The following is a 20090-nucleotide window of genomic DNA, read 5'->3' on the forward strand; positions in this document are numbered from 1 at the left end:
CCCTACCCCAGAATTTCTGATGCATTAAGTTTAAGAAAACTTATATTTGTAGCAAGTTTGCAGGTGATGCTGATGCCGCCGTCTGGGGACCACACTTTGAGAAGCACAGTTCTAAGGTACACTACATGAAATTGCTGGCCTGTGAATTTTAGGATCCCAGGAATATGACTTAAAGAAGTGGCTGAAAAACAAAAGTCCTCATCACCTCATTTCTCCTCCCAAAGTAAACAAATCAACAAAATGAACCAAAAAATTAAACTAAAAAATTTCAATAACAAATAATACTATACCGAAACTCTTCTGTTAGAGATATTTAGAGGTGAATCATCTGTGAGCAATGGCGAACCCATAACGTGTTTCCCTAGAGACGAGTCCTTGACAACAGTATGTCTCCTGTCAAATTATTTAACAGAAGCCTAGGCATCAGCATGGTATCATTCCTGCATTTTCACCTATGGCGTTATCATGATGCAACTTGCCAAAGTCCATGTCTTAAGCACAAAAACATACACAAGCTGCTGAAGATTCTGCTGAGATGAGGTGAAAGTAGAGTAATTCCGTAAATGTTTCCCTTCCCTCCAACCTTTCATATCCCAGGAGGCCTCTCCTGGGGCCTGGGGTATGGGGAGTCGGACTAGACCCACTGTCAGAGCTCCAGCTTATAAAGTCCACACCAGATAAAAGGCCCTCTGTACAAACTACAGACACGTCAGCTGGGTAAGGAGGTAAACAGAGCAGCCTATGGCAAACTCCAGTGGATGGTCTCTGCATCTGTGCTAAAAATAAGAGAAGTCTTTAGGAGTCAGAGAGGAAAACATTTTTATAAAGAGATTTTATTACATAATTTCTGTATACAATAGACATAGGAAAAGGGTTTATAGTGAAAATTCCATGTCATTTTTCAAAAGTTTTGAATTGCTTGGAGAAAAATTCTTACAAAGCTATCTAAGGCAAAAGTAGTATTTGACCTTTAGAACAAATGCTAATCCCTTTCATCATATTTAAAGCAAGGCATTTTCAATTCAATTAACATGGAGAGGCTTTCAAATTGCTATGTCATTTACATTAAGAGTTTAAATTCATCTATAAAGTGAAAAGTTTAAAGACATAGAAATGTTCTCTAATACAATACGTACTGTTGCTTTCTTCAGATCCATTCCACGTGAGTGTATGGACGTACTTTTTTACACACCAGCAGAGAAACCTGCGTCTCCTAACGGCACAGTGAGGGCTGGAGTGCAGAGAGGGAAAGTCCCATGCGTTTCCCATGTTAAATGGCATAACTCCCACAGATCACATACACCTCGCCGTATTGACTCAGTTCATTGCACTCCATATCCTGCAAAAATAAATCTAGTGCTCGACAGCTGACATTATTGCTCACTTACGTTTTAGTAATATATTTCTTTAACATAAGACAGAAATATACTGAAATTCGATACCACTTAAACTCAAAAGCAATCTGAAATTCAACCACATGATGCATACACCCACTTGCTTTCTGCCATGGATGTTGCATTTTTCTTAAAGTTGATGCTGGAAAATGTGGTAGAAGAAAAACTGGCTTTCCTTGAACGAAGACTAAGCATTAGAAGAGGAGCTTTTTGAGGGGAATGTTCAGCCCCACAATAAAACTGGAGGAACAGTGAGAATCCAGAGTCTCTGGGGAGAGGGAGAAGCCCCCGTTTATCTTCCTTGTCTACCCCAACACTGTAGCTCGTGTCCAGCAGACCCCACAGCAGGCCACCGCCTAGAGCAGGAGCCACGTGAGCCCCCAGAGGATGGACCACACCCTGGGACAGGAATGTCCTGGGAGACCACTTCTTTAGGGGTCCTTGGGCCGCTGGGAAATGTTGGGACTCCTTTGGTGAGGTCGGGAAAGACTTCTAGGATAGTCTGGACACCGAGGCTGCAAGGGTCTTAAATTCAACGTCTCACCTCTAGAGGGGAGTGAAACTTGCGAATTCCAGAGTGACCCCAGGGCCTGAGGTGACACATCTGGGAGCCGAGGGAAGAAGAGCATAGTGCCTCTGGAATCTCAAAGTTGTGGCCCACATGACAATGACGAGCCTCACCAGGAGGTGTTTTGAGAGACACAGAAGGATGTGGACGTGACCACGCTGACATCGATTGATCACAACTTTTCATTTTAGTTTCTCATTATTTCTTTAAGATTGTCAGGTGTTCCTCTTTCTTATTTTGGTCTTGGTGCTTATAAGGAAAGATGTCAGTATTCACAAGCTATCGAAGATTTACAAAAAAAATATTTTTAAAAAATTACACTTCAGGATTAGCATTCAAGGCTACAAACACAATATATATCAGTCGTAAACCATACTCTCACGCCTGGTGGCCGCAATACCCATCTATATCACCACTGCTCAGAGCTGTAGAAACCTTACGGTGCACGATCCCACCGTATGGATGGTGGGACGTCCATCCCAGCAGACTAAATGTTATACGGCAACTGAGCGGAGCTTCTTAGAGTAAAACCAGCCATACTGTTACAGAGAAAAATTTCTGGCTCTTGGCCCAACTGTTTCCATACCAATCAGCTAAGTCACCCTCCTCTCTGCTTCTTTCCATTTCAAATGCCTGGGCTTCGGCCTTTGAGGCAATTAGAACCAGATCAGTTTAATTTTACAACACTGATCTTCATTGTATAGCAATATAGTAATTTTCCCCTGAGAGTGTCAATTATTTTGCAAATATTCTAAGTCGTGTTTATACATAAAGAATAGGCATGGAGAGGCTAGACAGCTTGTCCCTTGTCACACAGCAGATTAGTGTCAAGGGTGGGATGTGAGCTCCTGGCTGTTTCTATTTTAAGCCCCAATGTCCTTCCAGAGGTCACCTTGCCCTGTGCACAGGTCCCCCGCCCTCCCCTCTGGGCTCCGTTCCTTACTTGCTCTTCAGAGCACTGGACATCTAGTACCCAGGCTTCCTCCTCAACCTTCTCTGCTCTCTCTTACTTCTGCTGCCTTGATGAAGTGTGCTGTCCCCAGTATTTTACTTTACGCAGGGAATTCACCAAAATGCCCTTCCAGCCACAGCTGGTATGAGGTGTGGAGGGACAGACTTACAGAAGGCAATGGCAGGTGCTCTTCTTTGTGAATTTTGGACAAAACAGGGATCAACATTTTACGGTTATCTTACATTCCAATGTTTTCGACAAAAAATAAAAATAAAATAAAGGCCTAACCATGAGGTAATGTTTGCTTCTCTGCCACAACACTCAGTGTGCCCCCTCAGATCTGGCAACAATTTAACATAAGGAAAGACTTTAGACATTCATACCCTTTGCGGGAGAATAAAGGACCTCAGCCCAAACTTGCCACAAAGCTGAGAAGTCTCACAAGACATCGCTCCACCCTTGTCTTAGGTGGATCTGCACACATGCCTCCAGGCCGTGTGTCTCGCAGGTCTCAACACCCTGCCCCACCGAGCCCTGGTCTCCGCACTGCAGAGGAGATCTTGATTTTCATGTCTGAAGACCAAGCACCTTCTGCCTATTGAGCAAGGAGAAAAAAAAAATCGAAAGAAGCTATGTAGGCGAAGAAAGTAATGCCGAAAGCTATGTAAGTGGCTCGTGAAGAAGTCTCACAAAGCTACCTCTGAGGTTCACTAAAGTTACAAACAGTTCCCGATCTAGTCAATAGCAAAATGCATTGATGGCCAGGGCCTCTGTTTAAGCAAAGGAAGAAAAATATCAATAGCATAAAACTGCTCTTCTATTTTTGAAAAAATATATCTGAGATAGACGCTCTCGAATTAGTTTTAATAAGCTGTGCATGAAGTACACTTGTTTCCATCAACTCCTCTACAGCTCTGTCTTGTCGCCCTGGGCCGGGCTGCCCCCTGCGCTGTCCCCGCTGGCGTCGCTGATCTCTGCAGGTGTGAAAGACAAGGACGCAGAGTTTATGCAGTATCTTTTGCCGGTTGGACGAGGTCCATCGTCAAAAATGTGCCCGAGGTGAGCACCGCACTGCAAGAGAAGGGCAAAATGTTAAGTCAACAGCATCTACAAAGCCGGCTTTGAGGGGAACAGCAGTTTAAATGGATGACCGGCCTAGAGAGAAATGATGGAAGCCATCATGGATGATTTCTAACCTGCCTGTCAATAGCTGCAAAGATGGTTTCTGGCAGGTTTTGCACCACATGCTGAGAATAAAAAGCACTGGAATTGTGCATATCAGAAACGATTTAGGAGCCACTGTATCTTCTGATCTGTGAAGCCACTCAGCCCGCTGAAAAATGACTGCAGTAGTTTTATGAATTGAGTTGACCCTTGATCTGGACCTCTGGCACTGCTTTTAGCTTTGGATGGGTGGCTTTCAGATATGCAGAAGTTCACTGTAAAAGATACTGTTTAACTGGCCATGACGGAGGTGACGTTTGCTTTCATGGGCAGTAAAACTTAACATCAGACGAGCATTGGATGTTCTTGGAACCCAGCAAAGCAATAGCAAGACTCAACAGATTTATGTCACGGTCACCAAGACTGCAGTGGGGCAAAATGGAAACGTCACTAGTCCACGCAATCGGTTTTTCTGGCCTCCAACAGGTGGAGTGCCATGCGGTCTGCCTTACCTGCACAAACTGGGTCACGTGGAGAAGGAATAAGCTGTCGAGCTCATTCCATGCTACTGACTATCCAAAAAGCTGGTGAAGGAGGAGAGGCAGAGAGTCCAGACAGAGGCAGAAGGAGGGATGGTTGGTTATGACGGTGTTAAGAGAAATCCAGCCCAGAGAAAGTGTCTCCAAAAAGCCTGGCTCACTGAACAGAGCCTGCACTAACTAGTCTGCTGCTGGATTCGGCTCCAGGAGATAAGAGCACAGGCCACACTTACCTGTCCCCCACCCTCCTCAGCAGGGACAGGGCTGAAGGGTATGGGGACGTTAGTGCTCCACATTCAAACAGGCTGCAAAAACACATCGTTCGTCGTGTAACAAAGAAACCAAAGCCTGGGGCAAATGACCCCCGTTCATTCATTTCACAAATATTTAGGGAGCGCCTGCTACATGCCAGGCACTGTCCCAGACTCTGGAGGTACAGGCAGTAGCCTCATGGAGCTTACATTCCAGTGGGGGAGACGGAAAATACAAAGGAAATTAGGGACCGTAAAGCACAGTAGGTGGAAGTAAATGCTAAGGAGCAAAACAAAAACGAAAATGAAAACCAGAAAGTGCCACAGGTTGGGGGCTGACATTTTAGGTAAGGTGGCCAGGGGTGGTTTTTCCGGGCTGGCTTTGGGATAAGAGCCTGGAGGAAGTGAAGGAGCGGATATCCAGGGGAGAGCATCTCAAGCAGAAGGAGGAGTCAAGACTTAGGCAAGAACGTGAGAGAAGAGACACACAGATGGTTCATTAATTCTTCTCATCGAGCTCGTTTGGTGTATAAAACACTCATACATTGCAAGGAAGGAAAATAGGAGACGATGAGAGAGAAGTGAGGGATGGTGCTCATTACAGTGGAAAGAACCAGAATCTCAGTTTCCCCATAGAAAGTACTAAATTCAATTTTCGAGGGTCCTCTAGTTATTAACGAATAGCACAAATAGCAGCTTCAACTAGAGGGCACTTCCACGGGAAAAGTGCATTCTTATTTTACTGCCAACATACTGTGTCAGCTTATTAAAGAACTAAAAATGAACCCTGAACTGATTTGATCTGTTGCCTGGAAAATATGAAACAGGCCTAAAAAACAAACCTTGCATTATTTTACCACATTTTATGCAGGTTTAGGTAATATCAAGGCTGACAGCTCAGATTGCTTTCCCTTTCTATAAACAATGGAGACCAAATTTTCAGGCATCAGCAGCTAAGATGCACCAGTAAAAATACACATGCTTACCCAGTGGACACAGGAAAGCACCTACTTCTGCCTGCCAAAAGAGTCAGCGTGCAGGCCGACAGGAACTGGTGCTCTCGGGGACCAGCACGTGTGCACAATTATTGATCTCATGTGCAGCTCCGGCTCTTCAATCACCTGGCATCTGAGAGGTGGCGTTTTCACATAAAAGCCTCAGATAGTTTTCTTGGTTTTTCTTTTTTTTTAATGAGAGAATACAGCTATCTGGGCAAAAATAAATGATATTGCCTTTATTAATCATCTGGAGCGTATTTAGAAAACAGTTCTCTTTACCTTACTACAAAGATAAAGCATAGCGATGGTATACTTGAAGCCATTTTGTAGTATGTATTTTCCAAATCATTCATTTCCCAAATCACTAAAAAAAAAAATCCGAATTAGAGTAATTTAATCTGTTGGACTGAGTTGGTTATCGGCCTGCAGTTTCATTTGAATCAATGAAACAAGTCATTTCAATAAGAAAAACACAGATTCTAGACCCAGGCAACAGAAAAAGGGAGCGGGATGAGGAAGAAGAATTATAGTGGGGAAAAGGCAACAAAGATCTTTGGTAAATAAGTATCTGCGTTGGTGATGGGGTAGGGAAACCCTCAGAAATGGTAATGGTCCCCTAAAAACAATAGTGATAGCTTCATCATGCTTGCACAAGGTGCTCTGGAAGATTCACTCCAGGCTCACATAACTGAGGGAGGAGCAAGGTGTTCATTTAGATCTGTGCCACCACATACATGCCCATCCGGTTGCCTACAAAGTTGTAAGGCCGTTTGTCTGAAGGAAGCCTAACCACACAGTACCATTTCTGCTTCCTCCCAGGAGCACCTAGCCTCCCATAAAAGAACAGTACCTGGTTTCTTTTAAAAGTGCACAAGCCCTGAAGGCTCCTCCCTGAGGGGAACACCCATGGAGCCCATTCTTTCCAGCTTCTAACCCTGGTGGAAGGCTACGGTGATGAACGAAAGTTGTCACAGATGCACTGTTTCTTTAGCCACCTGGGAGCTCCGCGTCCCGGCCCCAGCCAGCCGGCAGTGTGCTGGGATCCCTCAGCACACCTGGTTGTAACTGAAACAAACTGGCTGCCCAATGAAGAAATCTCTGAAACCTGCTGTTAATGATTTATTTCCGGGTATGATCTTTGGTGTGCATTTTGAAAGTTGTTTTAAAATGGTTATGTATTTCTTTCTTTTACAGGTAAAATACAAACTATGACTGAATCTTCCAGCTCTTATTCTGAGGAAGCATGAGATAAGCATTGTTCAAAAGAAATAATTTAAATTCCCACGGGAATCCTTTATCACCTAAGCCTCTCACTCAGAAAAACTGGCAACTAAAGAACCTGTAGAGAACCAAGGGAAAGGACCCCCCTCAAAAAAAAGAAAAGTGATTGAGCATCAAATTTAACATAATTCCTTAAAATCTGACTGCAATTCTTAATTGTGTGCATGAGAAACACAAATAGTGCATTCAACACAGTTACATGTTTCTGCACTGATATATTTCCAACTGTCCTGGAAGGTTTTCTCCCAGCTACTCCTAGGATGCTTGGGGTTTTATTATTATCATTTTCTCTTAAGTGTTTGATCTACAAGATGAAGCAGTTTCAAAGCAGGGCTTTTACACTTGGGCACATGGGGCAGGATGGGAAGGAGAAAAGAGTTTTAAGAAGGAAAGCAATTTACTTTGCCAGTAGTATCCTGTTTTCTCCCATCGTTATCAAAGACACTTGTGTGTAAGTAGGGCTCTTTTCCTCTGTGCTTGTGATATTAATCTTTTGCCAAGGAAATGATTGTGAAGTCACCAGTTTAGCATTATGATTTTACTGAAAGATCAAGAAAAAGAGGGGCTGTGAGTCTGAAATCCTATTGTAACACATGGGTGTCTTTAATCATCAGCAATATATGAGTTGTCATCTGCAAAAGATTAATAAGGTTTGGGGTTTTACCAAAAACTGCTTAACTCTTTTTTAAATTTTATTTATTTATTATTTATTTTGGGCTGCATTGGGTCTTTGTTGCTGCGCGCGGCTTTCTCTAGTTGTGGTGAGCAGGGGCTACTCTTCGTTGCAGTGAGCAGGCTTCTTATTCAGTGGCTTCTCTTGTTGTGGAGCACGGGTTCTAGGCATGCAAGCTTCAGTAGTTGTGGCACACGGGCTCAGTAGTTGTGGCACACGGGCTTAGTTGCTCCGCGGCATGTAGGATCTTCCTGGACCAGGGCTCAAACCAGTGTCCGCTGAACTGGCAGGCGGATTCTTAACCACTCCGCCACCAGGGAAGCCCAAAAACTGCTTAACTCTTGAAAAATACTTTGTATTGGTGGATATTTACCTTTCTGTTGATTTGGCTGACTTAGAACAAATTAATAAGGATCTAAAACAAACTTAAGGGACTCTACCATAGATTCAAGCAGTAATAGCTGCAGTCATAAATAGAGTCCAACTTGGGTAAACTCAGGGTTCTTCCTCAAAGATTATTACAAAAAGTTAAGTGATTTATTGGTCTCCCATTTGCTGCAGATGTAGAATTTTCATCTAAAGAAGGAAGAATCCCCCAATTATTTCCAGGAGAGACTTACTTCACTGAACTACAGCTTAAACCATGCAAATCTTACCTCTTTGCACTGAATTTAAATTCCTGACAGTGTTGCCTAACAGGCTGGGGTTGGAGGCTTAGGAAGAAGCTGTCAAGCAATTACTCATAGTAGTCAGTGAAAGTGGAATAGAAGCAATATATTTTATCGCTAACTAAAAATGTGAATTAAACGAAATTAAGAAAAATTCTTTATAACTGGAAATTGTTAGGAAATTGCTACAGCCAGGGGGAAGATACATACGCCCACCAAAGTGGAGAGCCACTGCAATGAGAAGCCTGCGCACCACAACGAAGAGTAGCCCCCATTCCCGCAACTAGAGAGAGCCCGTGCGCAGCAACGAAGACCCAACTCAGCCAAAGATAAATTTAAAAAATTAAAAAAAAAAAAAAAGGAAGAAGAAGTCACTGGACACATGGAAAAACTACAGTGTAGTATAATGAGGTGGTAGGTACGGCTCCCAATGTGTTTATAATTCTTACCCAAACATGAGGCCTAATTCACTGCATGGTGTGATCCATATCACAATGAAGAAGAAGGGGCAGGGGAGGAGGAGAAGGGAGGATGGGGGAGGGGAGAAGGAGAAGGAGAGGAATCCTAAGTACTAAGGCAAGAATTAGAGACCCATACACCAAAAAAAAAAATCACCATATTGCCAGGCAAGCAGGTTGAGTCTACTGGTTCCATCCACAGAAGCTCAGTTTATTTGTGTAAGTTGGCAGTAAGAGGGTCTACGTGTTTAGATGCTCCATCTTTACCATAAGAAAGAAGCATTCCACATACCATGTCCAACTGAGAATGTCTCTAAGATACTGAAAACATCTAATGGATTCTTTATAACACAAACCCCTTTCATGCAATGCAGTCCAGAAAAAGGACAAACCATGTGAATTCAAAATACAACAAGAATTTTAGAAAGAGGAGAAGCAAACCAGACAATTTTGCCATACCATGTCACCATCCAAAAGTTTAAAAGAAAAAAAAAAAAAAAAAAGATGGGAGAAGTTGCATGTAGGAGAAGAGACTTCCTAAACTGAAAGAATAGAAGGTAAAAGAAGATAAACTGATAATGAAAAATAGTGTTAAGGGTGAGAAACTAGGAAATAAGATACAAGTGGTTACTCTAGTATGGAAACCATTAAATCAGTTTTTTTCCCTCGAGTCAAGATAAAAAGGATGAATGAGAAAATGGACAAGAGAAAACTAAAGAAAAATGTAATACAAGAGGAAAATAAATGTCTGTGTCAAACACAAATTAGAAGACAAAGAAACTGAAAGGAAAGACACCCAGAACACTTTAGCTTAGTTAGCTCTTAGTGCACTGTGGGGCAGACATGTCCACTCTGTCTACACAGGAAAGAGTCCAGCAAACATATTCTTTGGGGCTGGAACCCAATTATTTTCCACATGGTACTTACTTCTCAAAGCATGCCTGTTTACACATGCGTTCATGGAACAAATTTCCCTCTCTCTTCTCTTTAAATTTAAGAAAGAAGTGGAACAAATATCCCTCCCTCTTCTCTTTAAATTTAAGAGTTTTATTTAAGAAAGGGTCACTTTCTAATGTGAGAAATAAAAGTGGTGGAAAAAGAAGCTGAAATGGAGTAGGTCAGTCAGTGTTAGTTCTTCACGCAACTGTTAGGAAAGGACCAAAGAATAGTTAACAGTCACCTAGGCCTTTAACCAAAGGGCTGAGAGCTATGCTTGGGTTAGCTTGGTATGTGCTATGAGTGTTGCCTAATTTGGGCACAGTCTGTGGGTTTCATTCCTCTGGTCACTGTAGGACATCTTCCTAATGGTCTTGTCTTGACTCCTACTGGTGTTACCTCAGTGGCTGGCACAGAGAAAGGAGGAAGTATATTCTAACTGTGAATTATAACAATTAGTCACAAAGACATCAGAGTAGGGCCTGAATGAAAGGTATTATCTTATGCCCCACCTTTTCTGTCCCTTTTTTATCTGATTTTCATAGAACTCAATGTTTGAAAGTGGGTTCTGAGTGAAGAGGAAAGTAGCAGTCATATAACAGCCCTTAAGGCAGGTTAAACAAAGAAAGAAAAAAACAACCATGAGCCTTAAGAGAGGTTTACTAAGTACTATGTACCTCAGTTACAAATTACTGTGTACCATCCAACCTCACTTTTTTGTCAAGTATTTTAGATTCCTGGGTAGATATTCACAATTTGCTTCTGTGGCAGTTATAATAAAAATTCAGTTGAATCCAAAACTGAATTGAATTTAACTGCTGAGGGATCAGAGGATTTGGGGTTTTAATTTTTTTTCTTATTTCAATATGACTCTTTGTGGTACATGTATCTATCTATCTATCTGCCTACCTACCTACCTACCTCCCCTCTATCTACTTATTTATCCAACTGAGCACCGTAAAGAGCTCTGGAGCTAACTGCCCAAATTCAAGTCTCAGATCAATCTATGAATATCTACACAAGTGTAATTGCACTCCTTGTGCCTCCGTTTTCTCAAGTGTAAAATGAGAGAGAATAACATTATCTAATCATAAGGTTATTGTGAACATTTACCAGGGGAGTTTTTAAGAATGTTGACGTTCAGGCCTCACCCAAACCAATTAAATTAGAATCTCTGGGGGTGAGACCCAGGATCAAAAAGTACCACCATCTTGCTCAGACTCAGATCTGAGAAGCAAGAGTGAACTGAAAATGTGACTTGGATAAAATATAAAGCCTGCTTTTCAAGGGAGGGAGCGGTCCTCATACTCAGAAGACAGTTAGCTTGCCAACCTTATTTTAAAAAAATAAAACAGGAATTCATCAGGTGGTTAGGTTCAAATCAATCTCCTTCCCTACTTGGTAGTAAATATGCTACCTACTCCCTAAAGCTCATGTGCCTGATGAAGGGGGTTAACGGTCAGGTGGAAGAATGCTGAGGGAGGCCCACGTGGCAATCCCTTTGCTATCACAGCTGCCTGATTGTGCCCCCTCTGCCTCTGATATGTACTGTACAAGAGACAGCCCCCAACAAAACACTCTGTAGTATCAATGAGTTCCAGTGCCACAATACTCAGACTTTATATTTCACTTATTTAAAGCAAATTAGGGCAGGACTACCTACTCTAGAATAAAATGTGCAGTTGCCCTAGTTCTAGAGAACTAGAAGAGACTATCTAATGTGCAGCTGCTCTAAAACTAGAAGGTTCTGGCTACCCCTCTGGGCTTAAGCACAAAACCCCCAAAAGTTCAAATTTCTTGATTGGGATGACAGATTAACTATATTTTTGCCTTCTGCTCAACACACGTTCATTTTCCCCCTTAGATCCAGCACTAATTCAGTCAGAGCAGGGTGGAAGGAACTAACTAGAACATCCTTGTAAATGAGGATAGGCCTATTCCTAGGAGAAGGAGAGAAGGAATTACCTTATCACACATTCCCTCTCTGCTCCCATACAGCCCACCACTGAACTTCCTCTTCCTTCTGCCGCTCTCCAACCTCCCTCCTCACATCCACCCAAGGAGAGCTGTTTCTGGGGTCTTTGTTGACCATGTTGGGATCATTACCATTAGAGGTATTATAACTGAACAGTGAGTGCACAGAACTGCAGGGAGAGGGGGATTATGTGAACAGATTATGTGAGGCCATGTGATGAAATCTTCACATGCCCTAAGAATGACCCATTCCCCACTGTATTAAGTCAACTGAAGATGATTTTTCCTACCAATGATTTTGTTTAATAGTGTTGAAGCCAATGACTGACATTTAAGTTGACTTGCTAAACTCCTCAAGACTGAGATGTCATTAGGACTTGATAGAGACTTCATTGTGTTTGTCCCTTTTGTGATGGGTCACTTGGCCTTAGTTGCTATATTTAGTACAACCAGGAGTCTTGAAAGTGCTTGCATTGCAGAGTGAGCATCATTTTGGATTTTCAGGTGGGATTAACTCACCTGAGAGCAGCTGGTTTCCACCCTGTGCATCCCATAGGAAAAGTCATCTGTGAATGTGACTGCATCAGAACTGATCACATCGTGGAATGAAGGCCAACCTGGGACAGAGCAAGCACAAGAACCAAAACAGAGGAGAGAGAGACACATCCTTGGGTTAGAAGGCAATTTTAAAAGAAATACTAAGCATAGAATGGAAATCTTTAGTATATGAATCATGCTTAACTTTTTCAACCTGAAAAAGAAAAGGTCGAAGACTCAAGGTTAATATATTTTGCAAGAATGCAACTATTTTTTTTAAGAATAACCTTTTCCTCACATTCAGATTACAGTTGTATTGGGATTTTATGTTTCATGAGACTCTCTTAGACCTTCCAGTAGTTTTTTTAGCGCATCCTTGAACTTATAAAGCTCTCTATCACCATCTCCTCTTCTCTCTCTTATCTTCAGAGTCACTGGGCACGGTCCTGAAGCACAGTGAGTTTTACAGTGTGATGTTTTCCAAAACACAATCCAACTGGTCTGGCTGTTAATTTTTCAACTATTCCATGCTTCTTTAGGAACCATGTTTTTTTAGTACTCAGTTTGGATAGTTAAAATATATTTTGTTAATTCTGTTTTTTCCATCTTAATCTAATTTCTCAGGATAGGGGTTATCTGGAAAGCATAGGTTCTATCTATTGATGGGCAAGAGGCTTGCTTACTTCATAGGAGAGTCTCAGAGCAGTGTTCCTCAGGCATCTCTGGGTAGCGCCTTCTCTCAAATAGCATCTTGTTCCAATTTTCATTTAGTCTAGTGATTTTTTAAATATGCACATGGCTTTAAGAAACCCAGTGGTAAGCAGACCATAAGACTGTACACATGTTTATGGGTATACAGTCAGGTTTTATGTTCAGTACTTATGGGCATGTTTTTACATGTTTCCAGAAAATATGTCTGGAGTAACTGAGTTGAAGCCTGTATCCTCAAAATGATGAAAGAGGTGCAATGTTGCTGAATTGCTTGTGCAATTTTTTTCCTTTTTCAGAAGCCAAATTTTTCCTATAGAAAGGAGGAAGCCCTTTAAAAACTGAGTGCCTTGTGTTAATACACCTTTTGAAAGAAAACGGAATGCAAATTTCCACAATATGATTTCCAGTTTCAAACAAAACAAATTAGCTCAGGCCAAGTTTTTACACTAAACTCCCCCAAGCTCCCCTTCCCCCCCTTATGCAACAACATAGCTTTGGTAGTGCTAGATTTAACACACAGAGTTTAAACACTTTCCAATTCTTTGATTTGACTTCGAGATTGCTACAAATCACCAGGAAAACCTTAACTCTGTCTATATAAGATAATATTCCACAAAACTTAATTATGCTAAGAAACATCAGTATCCTTAAGAAAACCTGTTTCTCCCCATTTTCTAAATTCCAAAGAGAATCTGAATATAGTCTGGCTTATAGTATTTGGTTTTTAACGATTACTTGATACATTGAGGTGCTCTTCTTTGTTCAATGACAGAAGTACCCATTGATAAAGAGAAATTTGGTGGTGATGCTTCAAGACGTTGAAAACTAATTTATCCATGAAAAGAAAGAGAACATTCTGTTTCTGTTTTTGTTTTTTAAAGCTCCCATGTCTTAACTCATTTGACTACAGTTTATAGCAACTAATATTATGACGGGACATATTTGATTCAGTAGTAAACAGGTAAAGAGTTAGGAGTTTTTGTTTTTAAGTTTACCCTAAAGCGACCTCCCTCCCTCCACCACATCCACATTTTCCTATTTCTAGAATTTAAAATAGGTACGGAGAAATATATGTGTATTTCCCATGCTACCTCTGCATCTTAGGTATACTCATCTTGTTCTATTCATCACAGTAGACTTGTGATTTGTTTTCATGCTTTCTCCCTGCTTAGCTGGTGAACATTTTGAAAGCGCTGACCTGAGTATACTCACAGCCTACCATGGTGTACAGCACAAAGGCACAGCTGAAATGTTTATTAAACAGATTTTCCACTAACCTTAAATAAGAAAGTGGGATGAATAATTACAGCACACCACAGAGTCCCATAGAAGAAGGAAAGAATATAATCATACTCCTTCTTTACAAGACCAGATTAAGGAATATCAATGCTACTTTCTCACTGGACTTTCCGTTTTGGCTCATTTACTATAATTAAGCCTCTCTATGTAGGTGAAATAACCTTATTATTTATTTGAGGTAGTAAAAACACAGTGACGATCATCTAGGTCACTCACTTTACCGGGTTTTTGGGGGAGAGGGATGGGGGAGCAGAGGGACAAGTTACTTGCCAATGTTACTCAGGCAGGAAGTGGCAGAGCCAAAAATAGAATCTGAGTATTCTGACTTAGTCTAGGGCTCTCTTCTTATGTTCCACTTTTTTCCTCAGTGAAAGGCTGAGAGGTCAATCATTTGAACACTCTGGTAGGAAGGAAGCTGAAGGTTTTAAGAATTATGTTTACGGCCAGTCTGGATTAGTTGATAGATACACTGTTGCACTTAAGAGCTTCTAGGTGGAAACCGATACTGAATGTACACGACAATACCTATTCTCTCACTTTCTAAAGACCAAACTGTTCAAAGGAAAGTCCAAGAGTAATGATATAAATCATGTAATGTAGCTTGGGATATAGATAAGTTTTTTATTCATTTATCTAAAACAGCCAGGAAGACTTAGAAGTACACCCTTAGGCAATAATATTGAGAAAACTGTCAATTCTATTTGGGGTTTCTTAATTCTAATTCTTTCCTAATAATTGTGAATCACTGCCTACTAAAGATTTTGGGGAGGGAAAGGAACTGCTTTCAAATGAGCTATGAAACCATACAGCTATACATTTTGCATCCATGAATTAAATATTTATAAAATTTTCCAGAAGACCACATTCAAGAGTTGAGCAGGGTGATGTGGGGTGACATGGAGTAAAGGTTCTCAAAAGATTTCAATGCTTCTGAGAAAACTGTTTTGACACTTGAATAGTTACTTGTTTACCATGGTGCTATTTAAACACTAGAAGAGGGCTTCCTTGGTGGCGCAGTGGTTGAGAGTCCGCCTGCCGATGCAGGGGACACGGATTCATGCCCCGATCTAGGAAGATCCCACATGCCGCGGAGCGGCTGGGCCCGTAAGCCATGGCCGCTGAGCCTGCGCGTCCGGAGCCTGTGCTCCACAACGGGAGAGGCCACAACAGTGAGAGGCCCGCGTATCGCAAAAAAAAAAAAAAAAAAAAAGCACTGGAAGAGACACCAAACATCCCAAAATTCACAGTGTCCCTTTGCACTGTAGAAGGAATACAGTTTTCAAGATGGAATACTGGATATGTCACCCACGTCTTAATTGGTGGGAGATTGACAAGGAGAGCCATGTTGAAGTCTATAACCTCCTGTATGGAACACATTTCAAAAGAGAATCACGGTCAACTTCATCAATAAGGTTAACAAAGGAGAATGTTGAGTTCTTTTGCTACATCTCTCAGAAAAAGAGAAGCTCTATAGAAAGAGAATCCAATGGAAAGGTAAGTCCTATTGACAAACTAAGAAGGACCTTTACCCAAGAATAAATTGTCTTATGACAGAGAAGCCACAGTGATGACAGCACTTTGAGAGCGGAATTCCCTCATCATGTGAAAGTATTTAAAGGAGGAATTCTTCACTGCTGTAAAAATCCTCAAAGGAAACCCTGCCCCCACTCCTAATAATAAGGAAAGTGCTTCAAAGGGTGATAGGCAAAGACTTGAAGCAATCTGGGTCTTGTTGAGAAAATTATCTTGAGCAAAGTGCGGGGGAGGGGATGTGTTTTTGTCAGTTTTGACATTAAAGAAAGATCATCCATCCTCCTTTCTCTAGGATTTCCCTTTTGGTCTTCTCATCTAACAAAACAGTATTTGTTTTGGATGTATTCCATATACTTTTTAAAAGAAAAGTCATGTGAAAACCTGTATAAACAGCGTTGACTCACCCTACCCCCAGTACATCCCTTTGCTTCTATTTGAAAAGGCTGGATATGGGCTGATTATCATTTTATTTCCAAGAACATAAACTGTACCTTTTAGTCTATTATTATCAAGAATATCTTATATTCTATGTTTTTGTTATTTCACATGCAGAACTATAACAACACAAACTAGAGAAGATGACACAACGTACAAGAAAGCAAGTAAATTACTATCTAATTAAAACATTTAATTCTAATATTAGCAGAGTTCTCTAGAAAATGTTACCTTTCTCAATGCTTTTTTGTCTCCTTTTTCCAAAAACTCCCCTCAACTCTGGAGGGTGGCTGTTAAAGAATATTTCTGATTTTAAGAGCTTAGTTTAAGAGCTTAGCTTAGTTTAAAAACAAATAAAATATTATCTTTTTTTCAACCAGAACTTGAAATCTGAATCTAATACTTCTTGATACTATTACGATCCCCTTGGCACCACTGGACAATATTCTATTTAGGGACCTTGGCTACAACTACTACATAAACATAGTGATATATAATTTATCTATTTTAATACTAAGTTTCTCTTTTTTCTATTAATTTAAAGGCACACAATTGAAGAACCATTTTTACGGGTTAATACATCTTGTCTCTGCTTTAAATTTTAAACTCATTTTTTCACTTTATAAAGATGGAAGGAGTAGATGAGTTATTGTGTAGATAGACTGTAATATTGGCTTGTTATATATAGTTTTCTTTGCCACATTTCCTTGACTTTCAGGTAAGCAATGAATGAGTTTATTTGTTTATTGCACACCTGATTTCGATAAGAGTTTTGTATTTTTAGCTCTTGGGCTGGGATTAGTCATCGCATATATATATGCAGAAATATGATCTGAACTAAACTTTTAACAACTCTTAAATTTGAAAAAAAATATAATTGTGTGAGATTTTATTTACTCAGACCAGTTTTTGTATACATTGTATTAAAGCACCAAATGTATTTGAATGCTTGACAATGGAGAAATAGGCTTCCAGTATCGTCTGGAAGTGTTATAATGATTATAACTCTTACTGAGCTCATGAACCTAAAATTAGAGAACCTTAAGAATCCTAGGAGTTGGAAGGGAAGGTAGAAATCATCTGGCCTGATGTAAAGTCCCCCTTCAACATCTCTGGCACAAAATCATCTGTGATCTGCTTGAATATGTCCAAACAGAAGCAAACTCACTAATTCACAAGAAGGCTATTCCATTTTTGAAGAGTTCAAATTGTTAGAAATCTGTCTCCCTCTAATTTTTGCCCTTTGGACTTACCCTCTAAAAATGATATGGAATAAATTTAAAGTATCTTTCAAAAAATAACTTATATTCAATAAACACGTCCTCCTCTCTAAGAATTCTCATCTTTAAATAGCAAATAACTATAGGTACTACACCTAATGCCGACAAGTTGGAATACGACAGTTCTGCTTCAATTTTATCCAACCATCAGGCCAAATTAATCTGCAGACATAACTTGGTGTATGTGGTATATGCTGGTATAATGTGAAGCAAATCTGAACACAAGAGTAAGAGATTAATAGTAGATCCTTGGTGCTTGCTACCACCTACACTAGAACGGATTTTTTTAGATTGCAGTAGAAGGAATTATTCCTTCTCACTCATAACATAGCTTAATAAAGCTGCTCTGAGTCTACTTGAACCCAGAATTTTATAGTGACACAGCTCTCCAAAAGTAGCGTTGTGTTCATAACTTTAAAATGTTCCACTCCAACTGCCTCTTGAGAAAAACTTTCTCAGCTCCCTATACCAGGCTTTTCCTCCTTCCTCTCAAAAATCTTCAAAACAAGTTGTTAAAACTAACAACAGATTATAAACAAGTTGAAGCCAATTCCATCTGTACCACGTCTAGAAAAAGTGGCCCTCATTCCCTTACTCTTAATTTAACAAGGACTGCTATACAGCTTCCCCTTCCCCTACACCCTCCCTCAACCCCAGATAAAAATACCCCCAGTAAATTGGCTACATGACCCATCAGTAAAACATAGCAGAAACTACGCATGACCAAGAATTCATTTAATTGAAATGTAATTACAAATATTTTGTTGTCTTCAAATGCAAAATAAGTTTGAGCACAACAAATGCCACCTGGGCTTGAGTGATGGTTTAATAATGATGATATATGTTTGAGCATGGTTTTGGTGAGACAAGCTGGAGACTTACACATCTATAATTTTGTGTGGATAGCAATTCTCACAGCTCTATAATTCTAGGACCATACATCAAAATTTGTAGCTTTTAGTTTCTCTGAAGCCAGAATATGTTAACCTCACCGACCGATATTTACTTTATTAGCTATCTCACGCCAAATAATAAAACTCTCTGTGAAGACCCCCTGCTAACAAGAATTGTTTGAAGCTTAGAGCTCTGATTCTTGCCCAGTTATTCACTTCAGTTGACACTTCAAGTGTAACTTTTATCTCATTTTTAAAAGGATGATTCTCTATTCCCCCTCAAAGACCCAAAAGTTTAAGTAATAACCAAATACATGCATGTAGTAGAAAATCAAACAGTGCAAGATGACTCAGTGAAATGTTCCCTTTCAATTTTCCCCACCTTGTAGACAACCATTTTTAATAGTTTTCCATTTATTTCTAAAAAATATGCATATGCTGCTATCTCTTGATTCCTTCATTTAAATCTGTGCTGTCCAATACAGTAGCTACCAGCCACATGTCACAATTTAAATTTAAATTAATTAAAATTAAATAAAATTTAAATTTCAGTGTCTTAGTCACACTCGCCACAGTCCAAGTTCTCAACAGTTACATGTAGTTAATAGGGACGATATTGGACAACACAGATAACATGTAGAATATTTCCACCATTATTTTCCCCAGATATAAAACATTTCCACCATTGGATAGTGCTGTTTATAAACTATAAAATGATTCTTTCTTGTGAATGATGAAGATTTATACTTACACTGTCTCCCCTCCCTTCCCCTTTCCAATTTTTGAATAGTAATATTCTTTTAAAACCTTGCTTGGTAACATCTGCCTCTTGAACTAGAATGTAAATTCAGTAAGAGCAGGGAGTTTGTTTTGTTCATCACTGTATTGCCAATCATTTAAAATAGTGCCTTCGGGGGGCTAACGACAGACTCTTGGAGGGCTCACGCCAAGGAGCACTTCCCAGAACTTCTGCTGCCAGTGTCCTTGTCCCCACCGTGAGCCACAGCCACCCCCCGTCTCTGCAGGAGACCCCCCAACACCAGCAGGAGGAGCCATTAATGAATTAATGTACCAAGTGAATCTCAGATATGTGGAGTGAAAAATATCTGTACTGACGCCCTCCGGCGACCTACACACAGAGGTGGGGCCAAATCCAAAGCTGGGCCCAGGGAGCTGTGAGAACAAAGAAGAGAAAGGGAAATCTCTCCCAGCAGCCTCAGAAGCAGTGGATTAAAGCTCCACAATCAACTTGATGTACCCTGCATCTGTGGAATACCTGAATAGACAACGAATCATCCCAAATTGAGGAGGTGGACTTTGAGAGCAAGATTTATTATTTTTTCCCCTTTTCCTCTTTTTTGTGAGTGGGCATGTGTATGCTTCTGTGTGAGATTTTGTCTGTATAGCTTTGCTTCCACCATTTGTCCTAGGGTTCTATCCGTCCATTTTCTTTGTTTTGTTTTCTTTCTTTAAAAAAATTTTTTTTTCTTAATAATTATTTTTTATTTTAATAACTTTATTTTATTTTATCTTACTTTATTTTATT

The 20090-nt window shown here is 40.3% G+C and overlaps 1 protein-coding gene across 1 annotated transcript in view; it reads right to left on the bottom strand.

Moving 5' to 3' along the window:
- Positions 1-835: 835 nt before the first annotated feature.
- Positions 836-20090, bottom strand: part of MSRB3 (methionine sulfoxide reductase B3) — a 164615-nt gene continuing 145360 nt past the window's right edge. Inside the window, exons 5-6 of the mRNA XM_030866383.2 lie at positions 12376-12473; positions 836-3985 (exon numbers count right to left, since the gene is read on the bottom strand). Coding sequence (XP_030722243.2) covers positions 3821-3985; positions 12376-12473 — 263 coding nt within the window. The 3' untranslated portion in view covers positions 836-3820. The remainder of the gene's footprint in view (positions 3986-12375; positions 12474-20090) is intronic.

This window comes from Globicephala melas, chromosome 10 (assembly GCF_963455315.2).
Source record: "Globicephala melas chromosome 10, mGloMel1.2, whole genome shotgun sequence".
In the NCBI taxonomy this organism is placed as follows: Eukaryota; Metazoa; Chordata; class Mammalia; order Artiodactyla; family Delphinidae; genus Globicephala; species Globicephala melas.